At 50.7% G+C, this 13776-nt stretch overlaps 1 protein-coding gene across 4 annotated transcripts in view; it reads left to right on the forward strand.

The window, feature by feature from the left end:
* Window positions 1-13776, forward strand: part of FAM120A (family with sequence similarity 120 member A) — a 98130-nt gene that overhangs the window by 81740 nt on the left and 2614 nt on the right. For 2 of the 4 annotated variants that reach the window (XM_059143155.1, XM_059143158.1), the window contains 5 exons: window positions 2596-2805; window positions 4224-4407; window positions 4924-5061; window positions 7078-7219; window positions 7871-7967. In XM_059143155.1, coding sequence (XP_058999138.1) covers window positions 2596-2805; window positions 4224-4407; window positions 4924-5061; window positions 7078-7219; window positions 7871-7967 — 771 coding nt within the window. The remainder of the gene's footprint in view (window positions 1-2595; window positions 2806-4223; window positions 4408-4923; window positions 5062-7077; window positions 7220-7870; window positions 7968-13776) is intronic. The other 2 variants (XM_059143156.1, XM_059143157.1) reach the window with 2 other exon arrangements.

Raw genomic sequence — 13776 nt, forward strand, 5'->3', positions numbered from 1 at the left:
TCTGTGTGCGCTCCATCTGTCCGCTGTGACCATGACCAGCTGCGTGTCGGGCGCGGCTCACCGCAGAAATGACAGGGATCCATGGCCCTTGTTTTCCCTGCTGTATTTTTTAGGTGCTTCTCTAGGCTACCTGCTTGAAGGTCGTGGTGAAGGTTAATCAGCACCAACCATATGTCTGGAGGAAAGGGTCAGGAGAAGGACGTTTGTATAGGCTCAATACTTGTCCAGTTCCTCTCTCCCCTGCTCTTGACGTCCCCATAATTGCTTTAAATTCTTGTAAGTTTCACCTATTCAGTGCACAATATAGAAGATGGAAGAGGAGGAGCTCTAAGACCCTATCAGGGCCCTGTGGCTCCTGAAAGCATCAGGGTGTGTGCAGGTGAGCGTGGTCAGTCAGAGGAGGGGTCAGCGGCCCAGCGGAGAGATGCTGGGCAGGCAGCCTTGCCAGCATTTGACTCTTGAACTAATTGGACAGAGAGTGAATTCCATATCTGTAGTTCCTAGGAAGTCAGAGAACTGTGTCACTTTCTCTAATGGAGGGACTTTGGATACTGTGGATGATTTTCTCTTTCTGGGCCAGAGAGTGAGGCTGGGATGCAAGTATCACAGCCACAGCCGCGAACAGGGGCTCAGACTCCGGTGCTGCTGGTGACCGGTGTTAAGACCCTGAGCGCTCTGTGACTGTGTGTCCCCCTCTATAAAGTGGAGTGCTAGGAGCAGCGTGAGTGTCACACCGTGGTCGAGATGCAAACGAGGTAATGCATGTGAAAGTGCACGCAGCAGCACGCAGTACATGGGTGTCGCGGTCCCTGAGGGTGCTGCCTGGCGTTATTTGTGTAATTAGCATATAGGGAAAGAAATAGAAAACACTCTGTGAGGTAGTTTAGAAATTGTTTGGGTGAGGCAAGATCCACACACCAGTTGAGATTTTATTTACGTTATTTGAACAGCTTTTATTTTGGGATTTTTTTTCTGTGAAATTATGGTAGTTGTGATTAGTAAAACTATATGACTCGATAATCATTTTTGAAACCCATACAAATGGTTCCTTCACTGATGTTGAGTCCATTTAGAGCAGGTGGATGTGTGTGTGGGTGAGGCCGACTTCCCTACGCCTCCCGACAGCTCCCTGGGAGAGCGCTCCACGTCTGCCCACCTGCGCGTGGGGGCTCCATCTTCCATGTGAGGCTGGCGTGGGAAACCAGGTGCTGGCAGCAGCCTCCCCAGAAGGCGTTGCCAGGCTGCAGGATGGCACTGGGTGATGGAGCAGCCTCCATGCCACCTCTGGCGAGGCCATGTTCTCAGGGTCAGCTTTCTAGGAGAAGGCATGTGAGACTCTCTGAGAAGAAGGGACTTTTCACTTCAAGTGAATTCTTTCTCCATTTTCCCCCTCTGTTTCCCTGTTTTCTTCTCATAAGGAAATGTTCCCTGGTCCCATCCTGCAGCCCCGCCTGCCCTCAGCCTAGCACAGTGTCCGTCCCAGTGAGGCTGAAGGCTCAGAGAAGCGACGCCCAAGGCATGGGCTGGCAGGGCTGGGCTGCGAGCTGGGGACAGGCTTTTCCAGGTTTGGAAAAATCCAAAAAACAGAGGTTGGAAAACAGTGTTAGCTGATTGTGGGATGTTGGCACCGAGTGCAAAATAGCAGATGCTCATACATTCATCGGTATCTGGCATGGGAATGACCTTTTTCCTTTTTCATGCAAAGCCAGGGCACCTGCCCCTTTAGGCATTGCTAAGGTGGGTGCCCCGTGAAGACTGCATTCTTGGGACACCATCACCTTCAAAAGTACACGCGCAGGGCGGGAAGACAGAAACCAGGCAGTGAGATCTCGGTTCCGGATAATCCACAAACCAGGTCCTTTGTAGACAGACAATCAAGAGTTGACTGTATCTGTCAGTGTTCCTTGCCCAGCGCACCAGGTGCGAGCAGAGAGGGCTGTGCATGGGTATAGGAGGGCGGCAGCACCAGTGGGGGGAGCCAGGAGAGATAGTCTGCATGGCCCAGACACAGTGTTTTTGTTGTTGTGTTCTCCATTTATAAGCTATCCATTTCTCCCGAAACATTCGACAGTCTCATTAATGAGTTGCTATCTAAAACATTAATGTATAACATGATGTAAATATGAAGTATAGGTTTTAGAATGAAATTATAAGGAGTGCTTTTTAATATAACGACTTGGAAAATGCAGAATCTTATAGAATTGCTCCTTGTTATGATCTTTCTGTTCCTCCGTTACTAGCTTGTAGAATCTGTTTTCATGAGTGAGTTGTGGCCTTCCTGAGCACTAAGGAGACTCCCAGTAATCTGTTACTGGGTCATGTGAGCTGCAACGTGGTGTCTCTGCGCTTGTACAACGCTCTACAGATTCCACGTTGAAATAGGCAGTTTCTTAAATGTTAATCTGTTAAGGAACATAAAACATCTGTGTTCAGATAGCCCAGCGCTAGGTTCACTATGAGGTAGTAACAGGTGTGCTTAGGGGGCATTTGATGGAGGGGTGTCCACATTCACTGTGGAGAGCTGTAGTCAGATGTTGTGAGAAGCAGGTACTGTGGTGCTCTTACTCCATGGAAATCACTCTTTTCCATTTTAAGATCGAGAACCTCGACCCCCGAGGCATTCAGCTGTCAGCTCTCTTCATGAGTGGTGTGGACATGGCCCTGTTTGCGAACGATGCGTGTGGCCAGCCGGTGCCCTGGGAGCACTGCTGCCCTTGGATGTATTTTGACGGGAAGCTCTTCCAGTCCAAACTCCTCAAAGCAAGCCGGGAAAAGACCCCACTCATCGACCTCTGTGATGGTCAGGTCAGTACAGGAGCAGCAGGGGGCAGGGAGGAGCAGCTGGCCACCCCAGAGCGGGATGCAGGAGCGTGTGCTGGCTAGTGAGCCTGGGCCTGGCCGCACGTGTGCACAAGTGTCCATGCTGGCTGCGGGCGCCGAGCTGTACCCACCCAAGCGCTAAGTCACTGCACACTGAAGCTGGCCCCTGGGGGACATATGGGGCTGGGTTCCTCCCGGCGTCTGGCCACACCTTTCTCAGCAGCCCAGTATCCTGCCTTGTTTTGTGTGTTTCTGGCACGACATCTCGATGGACACACATTATTCACTTACTCACATTGTCCTCACGGCCAGCAGCAGCACGGTAACAGCCTGAACATGCACATGGCACACTAGCTATCTCCACAAGGCGCATCCCACAGCCTGGCACTTAGGGATATGAGCCAGCACCCGACACGATGCTCAGGCCCATTTCCAACAGCAGAATCACCCACAGAAGCATGAAAACGTGGCACTAAGTAGATGGTGAACAGCACACTTGTGTACAATGTAAAGTCTGAAACAGGACAGCAGAGCCTTGGCGGCAACTCCTACCTCACCCGGCTCTGCACGGGTCTGCGGAGCGCCGCGAGAATGCCATGAGCACCTACATGGGGTTACAGGACACATTTCAGCAATAGGTGACTCCACAAACGTGCAGCTCCTGAATGTGGAGGGACCATGCTTGTTGGAAATCCTGGTGAAGTCACCCGTCATGTGATCTTGTCCCATGGCATGAAAGAGCCTCCATTTGCTTCAGGCTTCTAACTACATGTTCTCCCCGAGCTGCTGTGGCTCCCAAGTCAGGCTCCGTCTAAAGATGGATTGATGGGATACATGGGTTTTCAGATTCTCGGATTAAGAATTTGTGTTGTTTTATGTCTTTTTGTATTTATTAACAAAAGACACTCCAGGTGAACGTTACAGGTGATTTCTCACAGTGGCTTTGGCGCACACAGGCAGTGTGGTGTGCATCTGTGCGGGTCGCTGTCGCCTTCTGTGACACGTGCAGCACACGCCGGGCCAAGCGCTCGGTCCGCGGGCATCGTCTTTGCTGTTTGGACTCAACCACTGGTTTCCAGGACCAAAAACTACACTTTCAGTTAAGAACTCCTATAGGAAATGGTTCTCACCTGGAGATGAGCCAGCAAAGCTGGGGTTTAAGTTTTTAAGTTGGTGTTTGTCTGGGGTTAAGGCCATGGGAGTGAGGGGGATCTATTCATTGTTTGCATTTTCCACCTTGCTTGCCTTTTGTACCAAGCGTGGCTCTGCAGACCAGGACTGTGACTTGGGAGAAAGTGTGGAGACACATCCTGGCAGTCGGTGTGTCTCACTTTGTCCTGTCCATTCCAACTCGAGCCAAGCCTCGTGAGCCACGTTTTCACATGCTGGCACTTGACTTGCAGGCCGAGCAAGCTGCCAAAGTGGAGAAGATGCGGCAGAGCATCCTGGAAGGGCTGAACCTCTCCCGGCAGAGCCACCCGCTTCCCTTCCCGCCACCCACGGCGCTGCCCTTCTACCCTGCCTCCGTGTACCCCCGGCACTTCGGGCCCGTCCCCCCAGCTCAGGGCCGAGGGCGGGGCTTTGCAGGTGAGTGTGCAGGCACTGTCAGGAGGGACTGGCAGTGTGAAGGGACAGGCACGCGTGCCACAGGCACCCCGTGTAGCCCTGGTCCACATCTTGCTGCACTGGGACCTTGTAACTAGTCACCAGGCTTACGATGATGTATGCAGCATCAGCTTTTCAGGGTAGACAGGGTGCAGACTCAACTCCCGAAGCCATTATGGGGAAGGGAGAGAGGGAAATACAGAGGCTGCTGGAGAGACTAGGTGTTACCAGTTGGTCGGCTCAAGTCTGGGGGCCAGAGGAGTCTTCTCCGCCAAGGCCTCCCCCACTACCCCCTGGGCCAGTGGCTGAGCCCCCATGCTTGACACTTCAGAGTTGTTCATTGCTGGCAAGAGGGGCTGGGAGACCCCTCCCTGGCAGCTGATGGTATGGAAGCAGCAGCTGAAGGAGACAGGGTCACTCTGCCCAGAGGCCCACCGGTGGCTCCCTCCGAACCCGCTCCTCATGGCTTCTCCGTCTCTCTCCACCCGGGTCCCACAGGAGTCTGTGGCTTTGGAGGCCCCTATGGGGAGACTGTAGCAACAGGCGCTTACCGTGCCTTCCGAGTGGCAACGGCAGCGGGACACTGCGGAGCCTTCTCCGGCGGTGACAGCGGCAGGACTAGCAAGTCGCAGGGTGGTAATTATGCCATGCCTTCTCCTAGAGCTTCGCTGCCCCACCTGGTCCCCCTCTGCTGTCCTGGCCCAACACTGCATCCTTTCTGCTAGGCCCGCTCCCAGCCCGGTCTGCCCCCAGGTCTCGGCCTGGCAGTGGGGCCATCGAGTGTCCATGCGGCCATGTGTGCCTGGCCCCAGTGTCACCTCCTGTGCTGGGACAGGCTGCCTGGCGGTGCCTGTTGGTGGGCTATTCCCCTGATGAGAGGGGATGAGCTGGTATAGAAGGTTCTGAGGTTGTAGCAGAATTCCTGGCACAAAAACTTTCCACAGACTGTTCCGTAGGAAACGTTTTTAAAGAAAGTTCTAATAACCACATACATAGATACATTTATTTTAAATTCCCTTTGCTTTTCTTCTTGTATGTGTAGCCTTACAAGAGAGAAAAAAGTCTTAACATTTAGTTTTGAAATAATGTCTTTTGATTTAGCTGTAATTAGAGCCTGTGACTTGTAGCTGTGTCACATGTCCTGTATTTTGGGACTGCAGAGTTAGGCCCGGCCATCCCATCCACGTCACAGGGCCCTTCAGATACATTTTCAAGTAACTCCAGGATAGGCAAGTCTTCCTCTCCTGCCCAGGAATGTTTTTCCAGCTCAGCCCCTGGGGCTGGAGGGAAACCTCTTCTGGAGCAGTAAAGACTCGCAGGCCAGCACAGACCCCACCCCCCAACCCCCAGAGGGGCTCTGGGACCATTTCTCTCCCTCACCAACCCTGCATGCCCCTCTCCTGCCTCCCACCAGTGCTTTTCTTCCTGCCCATGCCATGCAACGTGCAGTGACGCGTGCTCGGTGCTTTGCCACTGGCTTCAGCTCCTTGCACCCCTTGTCTGGACACTCACATCAGTGTGTAGTTGGGATACAGCTCTGGGTGGGGTGGTGACTGTGGACACTGTGGGGTCAGAAGTAGTTTCTTGGGCCGAAATGGCAAGAGGAACCTGTTCCTAACTACTCGCAAACTGTGTCTGGAGCTCAGCTCTGCGCTGTCCAGTGCAGTGACCGGCAGGCACTGTGCTCTGGAGCGCTTGACCTGTGCTTGTCCGATCTGAGCTGGGTCCGAAACACAAAACACACATCCAGTTTTAGACCTCATATGGATAAAGGAATACAAAATAGCTAATTACTAGTTTTTATATTGGTTACATATTGAAATAATAGTGTTTTGATATGTTGGGTCAAATAAAACATTATCAAAACCTATTTCATCTGTTGTATTTTTTCAGTGTGGCTATTAGGAACACGAGGCCTGTCATAGATGTGCTTGCTGGGCAGTGCTGGCTGGCAGCTAATTGTCGTGTTGAAAACCCGGATCATAGAGAGTGTATTAGGGTCCGTTTCATCTGCCAGGAAATAAGAAGCTTGAGGTTCTGTTTGGTTTTTATCAGAAGTTTTGCTCTCAGTTAACTGAGAATTTTCTTAGTTTAGTCAGAAAACCTTAGAAAATGCAAGCTATACACAGCTAATAGAAGTTAGTGAATACAGTGGATGTTTGTGACCCCACATGAGGGAATTCTGATTTAACAGTACAGTGAGAAATAAAGCCACAATTCCTGGTTAGCTTCTGTAATGTTTGGTGAAGGCAGGAACTGTGGAAGCAGTTACTCAAAGAGAAAACACTCTGATTTTGCAGGTGTCCACCTCTGTGGTGGAGGCAGTGTGCGGGGACTGCCCGGCGGCAGCGGTTTACTGAACCTGTTTCAGTCTAAAAGCCCCTCACAGTTTGCATCTGTAACTCATTTCAGTTGTTAGTTCTGTGTAGCTGGCACGTTTGCTTACTCTCAGGTGTGTTTGTAACAACAGCTAAAACTATTAAAATCAAATGATGTGCACATTAATACTTTATGTCATAAATAAATCTTCCCAAAGCAAGGGAAGGGGCCTTTCTATGAAATATAAGCCACAGTTGAAAAGAAAGTGCTTGCTTATTCCTTTTTGCAATTTTTAATATGTGATTGTCAAGATTTGTTCTATTTTTTATGCAGGACTGCAGCCTATACCTTCTCAGGGAGGGAAGCTAGAAATAGCTGGCACCGTGGTCGGCCACTGGGCTGGGAGCAGAAGGGGCCGCGGGGGCCGCGGGCCTTTCCCTCTGCAAGTGGTTTCTGTTGGAGGACCAGCACGGGGGTAAGTTCTGAAAGTGTGTTTGTATTAATAGAAAACAGCCTCTTTATTCTTTCTTTTTTTTTTTTTTTTTTTTAAGATTTTATTTATTCACTTGACAGAGAGGAATCACAAGTAGGCAGAGAGGCAGGCAGAGAGAGGGGGGAAGCAGGCTCCCTGCTGAGCAGAGAGCCCGATGCAGGTCTCGATCCCAGGACCCTGAGACCATGACCCAAGCAGAAGGCAGAGACTCAATCACTGAGCCACCCAGGCGCCCCTAGCTAGCCTCTTCTTTCAATTAGGACTTTCCTAGGAACATTTTTATATCATTAAATACATCTTCGTTGATGTCACTGTTTGTGGTTACATAGGATTCCATTATATATGGTATTAGGTAGTTCTTTCAACCATTATTAAGTAATTATCAATACATTATTTAATTAACCATTTTTCAGTATTTAAAAAGTAGCATTTTTGAAGTGTATGGTTTTCAAATTGAATATACTGGATATGGACTCAAACGATTGATATCTTGGAATGTTAGAATTAGTCTGTGGTGTGACCGTGATTTACTAGACAGTGCTACTACTGCAGGAGAGCGACATCATTTTACATGTTTCGGCTGTCTTCAGCAGACTCAAGCCTGTGTGCTTCTGTCATCTTCTCTCTGTTCAGGCGTCCAAGGGGAGTGATTTCCACTCCAGTGATCAGAACGTTTGGAAGAGGTGGACGGTACTACGGCAGAGGCTATAAAAACCAGGGTGTGATTCAGGTAATCCGCAGCGCAGGGCAGTGGCGCACTCTGAGGGCCCAGGCTTCCGGGCTAGTCCTCTGGAGCCTGCGTCCAGACAGCGGGTGCTGGTGGGGGGTTCTGCAGCTGCCGAGCACGTGAGGGGCCTGCCAGCTGTGACTCTTCAGCCCAGTTGGGCAGGCGGCAGTCACGGTGCTGAAGAGTATGGTTTCCTGGTCACAGCTGCATGGGGAACATTCCCAGGGTGTTAGCGGCATTTATGTTATAAAACGTTTAAGTAAATAGCAGCTAGGTTTTAAAAAGAAAACTGGTATCTTTTTCTTCTCCTGGACCATCTTGACTAGCTCTTCCCTGAGAGGTTCAGCCTGTGAGGGGACACAGTCATGAACATGTCTCTAGGAAAGAGCTGGGGTTTCTTCCTGCTTTGGATACTACCACTTTAGAACCTGGATCCTGATGAATTTCCCCTTGAGAAGGATCTTTTAGAAAGGCCAGTCAGCCTGCTTCTCGAGTTACGACATTCAATCAAAGTGTGATTTTCTGTCCATGCTGTGCATGCAAACCTCAGGACTCTCCAGTGACTCATGTACCAATAACCACACACGGAAGTTTAATTGGCCAGAAGAAACTAAAACGCCTGCCTTTACCGGTTGACCTCAGCATCGTAAAAACTTCTCTTTGTTTTTTCTAAGGTTCATTTTATGTTGGCGGGGGGGGGGGGGGTGCAGAGAGAGAATCTCAAGCAGACTCCCTGCCGAGCACAGGGCCCAACACGGGGCTTGATCTCGAGATGCTGCATGAGATCATGACCTGAGCTGAAACCAAGGTGCTCAACCAACTACACCATCAGGAATTTCTGTTTTGGTGAAATATATCTAGCAAGTCAGATACAAAGACAGCCCCTCCCTAGAAGCAGGGTCCAGGCAGCCCATCTGCAGTGCAGCGTCCCCCAGGGTGGGGAGTGTGCTCTGCTCACTTTGGCCCTCCCAGGTCCACCCCAACCTTCCTGTCTTCAGAGACGCCCTTCTGAGCAGAAAGCACTCAGCCTCAACAGGTTTATGAGAGGGAGGGGAACCCAGCCTTGCTGTGCTCCAACCCAGAGCCTGTCCTGTGCAGAGAGCCCTCATGGGGACTTCAGCCCTACTGGTTATGGGGCCTTTACAGGGCCCCATACAAGACAGCTGTGTGGCATAGCCTCTTCCTTGTCTCCATAGTGTGCTGAATCCACCGGCTTCGCTCCCTCCCTGCCTGTTTCCTTCACTTTTTGAAGGAGGGACGATGCAGTGTGTTGCCCACAGACTCTGCGTCTGGCCAGGTGTATTCTGAGGGGCTGGCTCCCCATGACCCGACCTCCTCTTCTGGCATCCTGGTAGTGGGTCTGAGTGCCCTGCCAGTCGTGGGTCTCTGTCCCTGTGACAAGACTGAGGTGGACCCGTGCGCTTCTGTCAGGGGCACACGTGTCTGCGTGTTAGGACCTAATGTACTGATGCGCCACTGACTGGATCCATTTATTCACTGGAAATTGCAAAAGGAAGATGTTCTTACTCCGTCATTGCTCTTTTCATTGTTTATTGGGGAATTTGTATAAAGAGATGCTTCTTCCCCTTGCCTCCTGTTTGGTACCTGAGTATGACAGTCCTGGCAGGACAGACACGTTGCCTGCCTTGGCCATGGGCCTTTGGTGTGGCATCTGGTCTGTGGTGGCTTCCTTTGAGGGCATCACCTGGCCCAGCACCACATTTCTCTTAGTTCCTTGGGCTCTTTAGTAGGAAATGGCATTTCACGACCACTGTCTGGGTGCCCACGGACCCTGATGCCATGGCTCGGTCACTGTTCCTTGTGCTCTGTGTGCACTCACCTGGACACGCAGTCCTGTTTGTTTGTGCAGAAACACACAAGTGACATGCCTGCTTTTTATTGTTTGGTTGGGTTTTTTTTTTGAGATACAATCCTCCTGAATTCACACTGTTTCTAATTTATTTATTTATTTATTCATTAAAGATTTTATTTATTTGACAGATCACAAGTAGGCAGAGAGGCAGGCAGAGAGAGGAGGAAGCAGGCTTCCCGCCGAGCAGAGAGCGCAATGCGGGGCTCGATCCCAGGACCCTGAGATCGTGACCCGAGCCGAAGGCAGAGGCTTTAACCCACTGAGCCACCCAGACGCCTCACACTGTTTCTAATTTAAACGTGGGTGTTTGCTTACAGGACTTGTGTTGAGTCTCTCATGTTATGTCTGCATGTGGATCTCTGTCTCCTCACACCAAGTCACTGTTTCTGTGCTTTTCCTATGAACAGAGCTAGAGGAAGGATGTGTACTCAGATGTATCATGCCCACAGACACGCACACATCTACGCTGCCGTGCACTCGGTGTACCATGCACAACAGACACACGCATGTGTATGCCGTTGCTTTTCTTCAGTAAAATACCTCCAGGGTTTGTATGGACTCTTCTGATTCAAATTTAAGACCTTGGGAATTTGACCTAAACTTTACTGTTGGTATCGGTATGTCTCTTCTTCCACCCCAAGAACCCAGGGTTGATAAGTTAGATGGCCTTGGACGTGTCACTGATTTTGTCCCAGCTGTGTGCACAGTGGCTCAGTCCCCCAGCTGGCACATTTCTGAGGGCTGTTACCGACTAGGTCATCCCAGCACACAGCCTTGACCTGCCACCCCACCTGTGCTTCATTTGCCCAGCTTCTGTGGAAGTGTGTCCTCTGCCTGCCAGCCTTGTCCCTTGAGGCTGTCCTCAGTAGACCACAGAGGGGACCCCATGGAGATGAGGGGCCGTTTGAAAGCACTTTGCTTTCCTAACAATCGAAAGCAGTGGTTCTTACCTCCCACTCAGGTGTCTCATGGACGTTCTCTCATTTTCTTCTTTCATAAAGCTTTGTGTTGAAGACTGACAATAAAAGAATCGTCTTTCTCTGGGAAGTCGTTTGCAGTTTTGGCACAAAGGCCCAAACTGTTTTTGTTTCTCTGCCAAGGTTTAGTGATGCAGCCCTGTTGCTGGTCGTTCTGGGTTGATGTGCTCGGCACACACCATGCTCTTTTCCAAACGTGGTTTCAGATCATGTCTTACATCAGAAAGTTTTCTTGGATTCCTGTTTTTTCATTTCTGTTGTTTCTCCTTGCTTGGTTTCATCTCTGGTGCTCCTGCTGAGCTTGCCCTGGGTCCGTCGTCAGCATTTGGCATGTTCTCCACTCCCTTTGAGGTCTTTCGAGACAGAACTCACCTGCTTCAGGTGGACAGTGCAATCTGTTCTTACTCTTGTGCAGCAGCATTGCTGATTCCAGAACATTCAGCACCCAAGAAGAAACCCCTTTCAAAGGAGCAGCCTCTTCCCAGCCCCTGACGGCCACGAATCTGGTTTCCATGGCTCTGGCCTTGCTCTGTGTGCGTGTTATGTTGCGCACCAGCTCGCCTCTCCCTTCTGTCGCTTCCCGATGCTCCACTGTGGGGACGGGGCACATTTTGTGTATCTGTTTACCAGCTGATGGACATGGAGGCTGTTACCCAGCTTTATTGAGATGTAATCAGCGTGTAGCATTGTATCAGTCACAGGTGGATAGAGTGCGATTTGATGCTTGTGTATACTGCACAGTGGTCACCACAGTAAGTCTAGGTAGCCTGCATTACCTCAGATCGTTACAAAAATGGATTTTCTTGTGATGAGAACTTTTGAGATCCCTCTTAGCAGCTTTCAGATATGCAGCAGTATAATTCATTACAGGCCTGGCCTTCACGTGTTTGTGTGGATACACATTTCATTCCTCTGGGAGTGAATTCCTGGGTCCCTTGGTCGTTCTACATTCATGCCCTTGAGGAACATCCAGACTCCACAGTGGCTGCCCGGTTTTCCCCTCCCACCAGTGGTGCGTGAGACTGTGGATTTCCCTGCGCCCTCGCCAGCTCCTCTTATTGTCTGTCTTTGAAGTTAGCTTTCTGGCTGGGTATCTCAGTGTGGTTTGATCCGTGTTTTCCTGTCTTTGTTTCTTTCTAATTTTTTTTTTAACATTTTATTTATTTATTTGACAGACAGATCACAAGTAGGCAGAGAGGCAGGCAGAGAGAGGGGGAAGCAGGCTCCCTGCTGAGCAGAGAGCCCGATGCAGGGCTCGATCCCAGGACCCCAAGACCATGACCCGAGCTGAAGGCAGAGGGCTAACTCTCTGAGCCACCTAGGTGCTCCTTCTTTCCAATGTTAAGCTTTTCTTTCTCTTCCCCATCTTCATGTATGACAATGTCCATGTGCTACTGTGTCTCTCTAGTTGGGTCTCCGTTTCTGGAACAGCCTTTGCTTCTGTTTTGGATCTTCTGTGTGTTTCCCACCTCACCTCCGGGCTTTTCTTGGTCTGCTCTGTGCTGGAGCCAGAGGACAGGTCCTGGTCTTCTGGGGACATGCCCTTGGCTGCCCACAGTGGTGTGGTTCCTTCCTTGATCTTCTTACATTGCGCTCTGTGTGGCTCTACCTCGTGCTTCCTGTTGCTCGTTTTTAGGTGACATCGGTGTTCTTGCCCTGTGAGAGGCCCGGATAGTTAAGGGCAGCTGGCCTCCGGAGAGTTTCTGGCTCATCTCTCTTGTTGGTGTTGCTGCTGCCCGGAAGGGTCGAGTGTCAGTGAGGCAGGGGAGGAAGTGCTGCCCTGTGCTCGGGGTACTCTTCATGGTGGCGTGGGTGGGAGGGGCTTGTAGTGGCCAAGGCTTATGGGAAGAATTGGCTGTGTAGAGAGCAGATGTCTATTTCTGAACAGGTACAGTCCGCTTTCATGTTCCCTTGCCAGCATCCTCTGTTCCTGCCCCCACGGTCCCCAGAGAGGGACTGGGGTGGCTTCCCCAACACTCAGACCCTTGCTGGGGCCCCTGCTGTGGGGTGATGCCTCCGCCAGCCCCAGCAACACTGCTGGAGGTGTTTGTTTGGTGGCAAGTGGACATTTCCCTCAGAGAGTGAGCCCTTGGAGGTTTGAAAGCACGTACTTGGAAATCGTTGATGTTACCTTTCCCCCCACTTCACCTTCTTACATTCTTGTATAATTTTTCTCAAGGTTCTAACAAAATGACAGTGGTACTGAGTTGTGGAAAAGCTCACATTCGTATTTCTGAATCTGGGACTGAACTACTAAAGTGAGAAGACCCATGGGATTTGAGCCCAGAGGGGAACCAACACTGGAAGCACTGGTGGAGGCAAGGGCGACGGGCACCTCCAGCCCTGCTTGGCTGAGTGTGTGTGTGGGGTGGGCTTTCTTTTCAACCAGGAAGACACAGTTTTCAGAGTGGGAAAGACTGGAGACCAGACATACTGCCATCTGGGGTTGAAAGGGAAGGAATGCAGAGCTGGAAGTTCTGTAGGCGGCTTTCTGGTTCTGGGTCTCCTGTTCTTCACTGAAAAATGACCGTTCAAAGGCAAAGACCATTAAGGTTTTCTTCATCAAGGAGTCTGCCTCTGACAGTGGTTCTCGGCCCTGAGGATGTGCCCCCCCGCCCCCAGCTTGGTTTGCAAGTGCTTCTGGCTTCTAATGGTCAGAGGCCGGCGATGCCCACCACTCTGCGGCACACAAGACAGCCCATGACAGTACGATCAGGTCCAAAATGTCATGGTGCCAGTCTGAGAAACCCGCGGTCTGAGATGTAAGCACCTGGAAGATCTCGGCTGTCTTCCTTGTCTCTGACCGAGAGGTCTTGTCTTTCTGGACATGAGCTGAATCACTCTAAAAGTACATATTTTTCCAAAATTACTTTTAAATCTGTTAAGAGGAGCAGAGAGGCCCGTTCAGAAGAGACAAGTCACAAACCTTTGTGGCAATTATCGGCTTAGACTCACTTCTTGT

This window comes from Mustela lutreola, chromosome 12 (genome assembly GCF_030435805.1).
Source record: "Mustela lutreola isolate mMusLut2 chromosome 12, mMusLut2.pri, whole genome shotgun sequence".
Lineage (NCBI taxonomy): Eukaryota > Metazoa > Chordata > Mammalia > Carnivora > Mustelidae > Mustela > Mustela lutreola.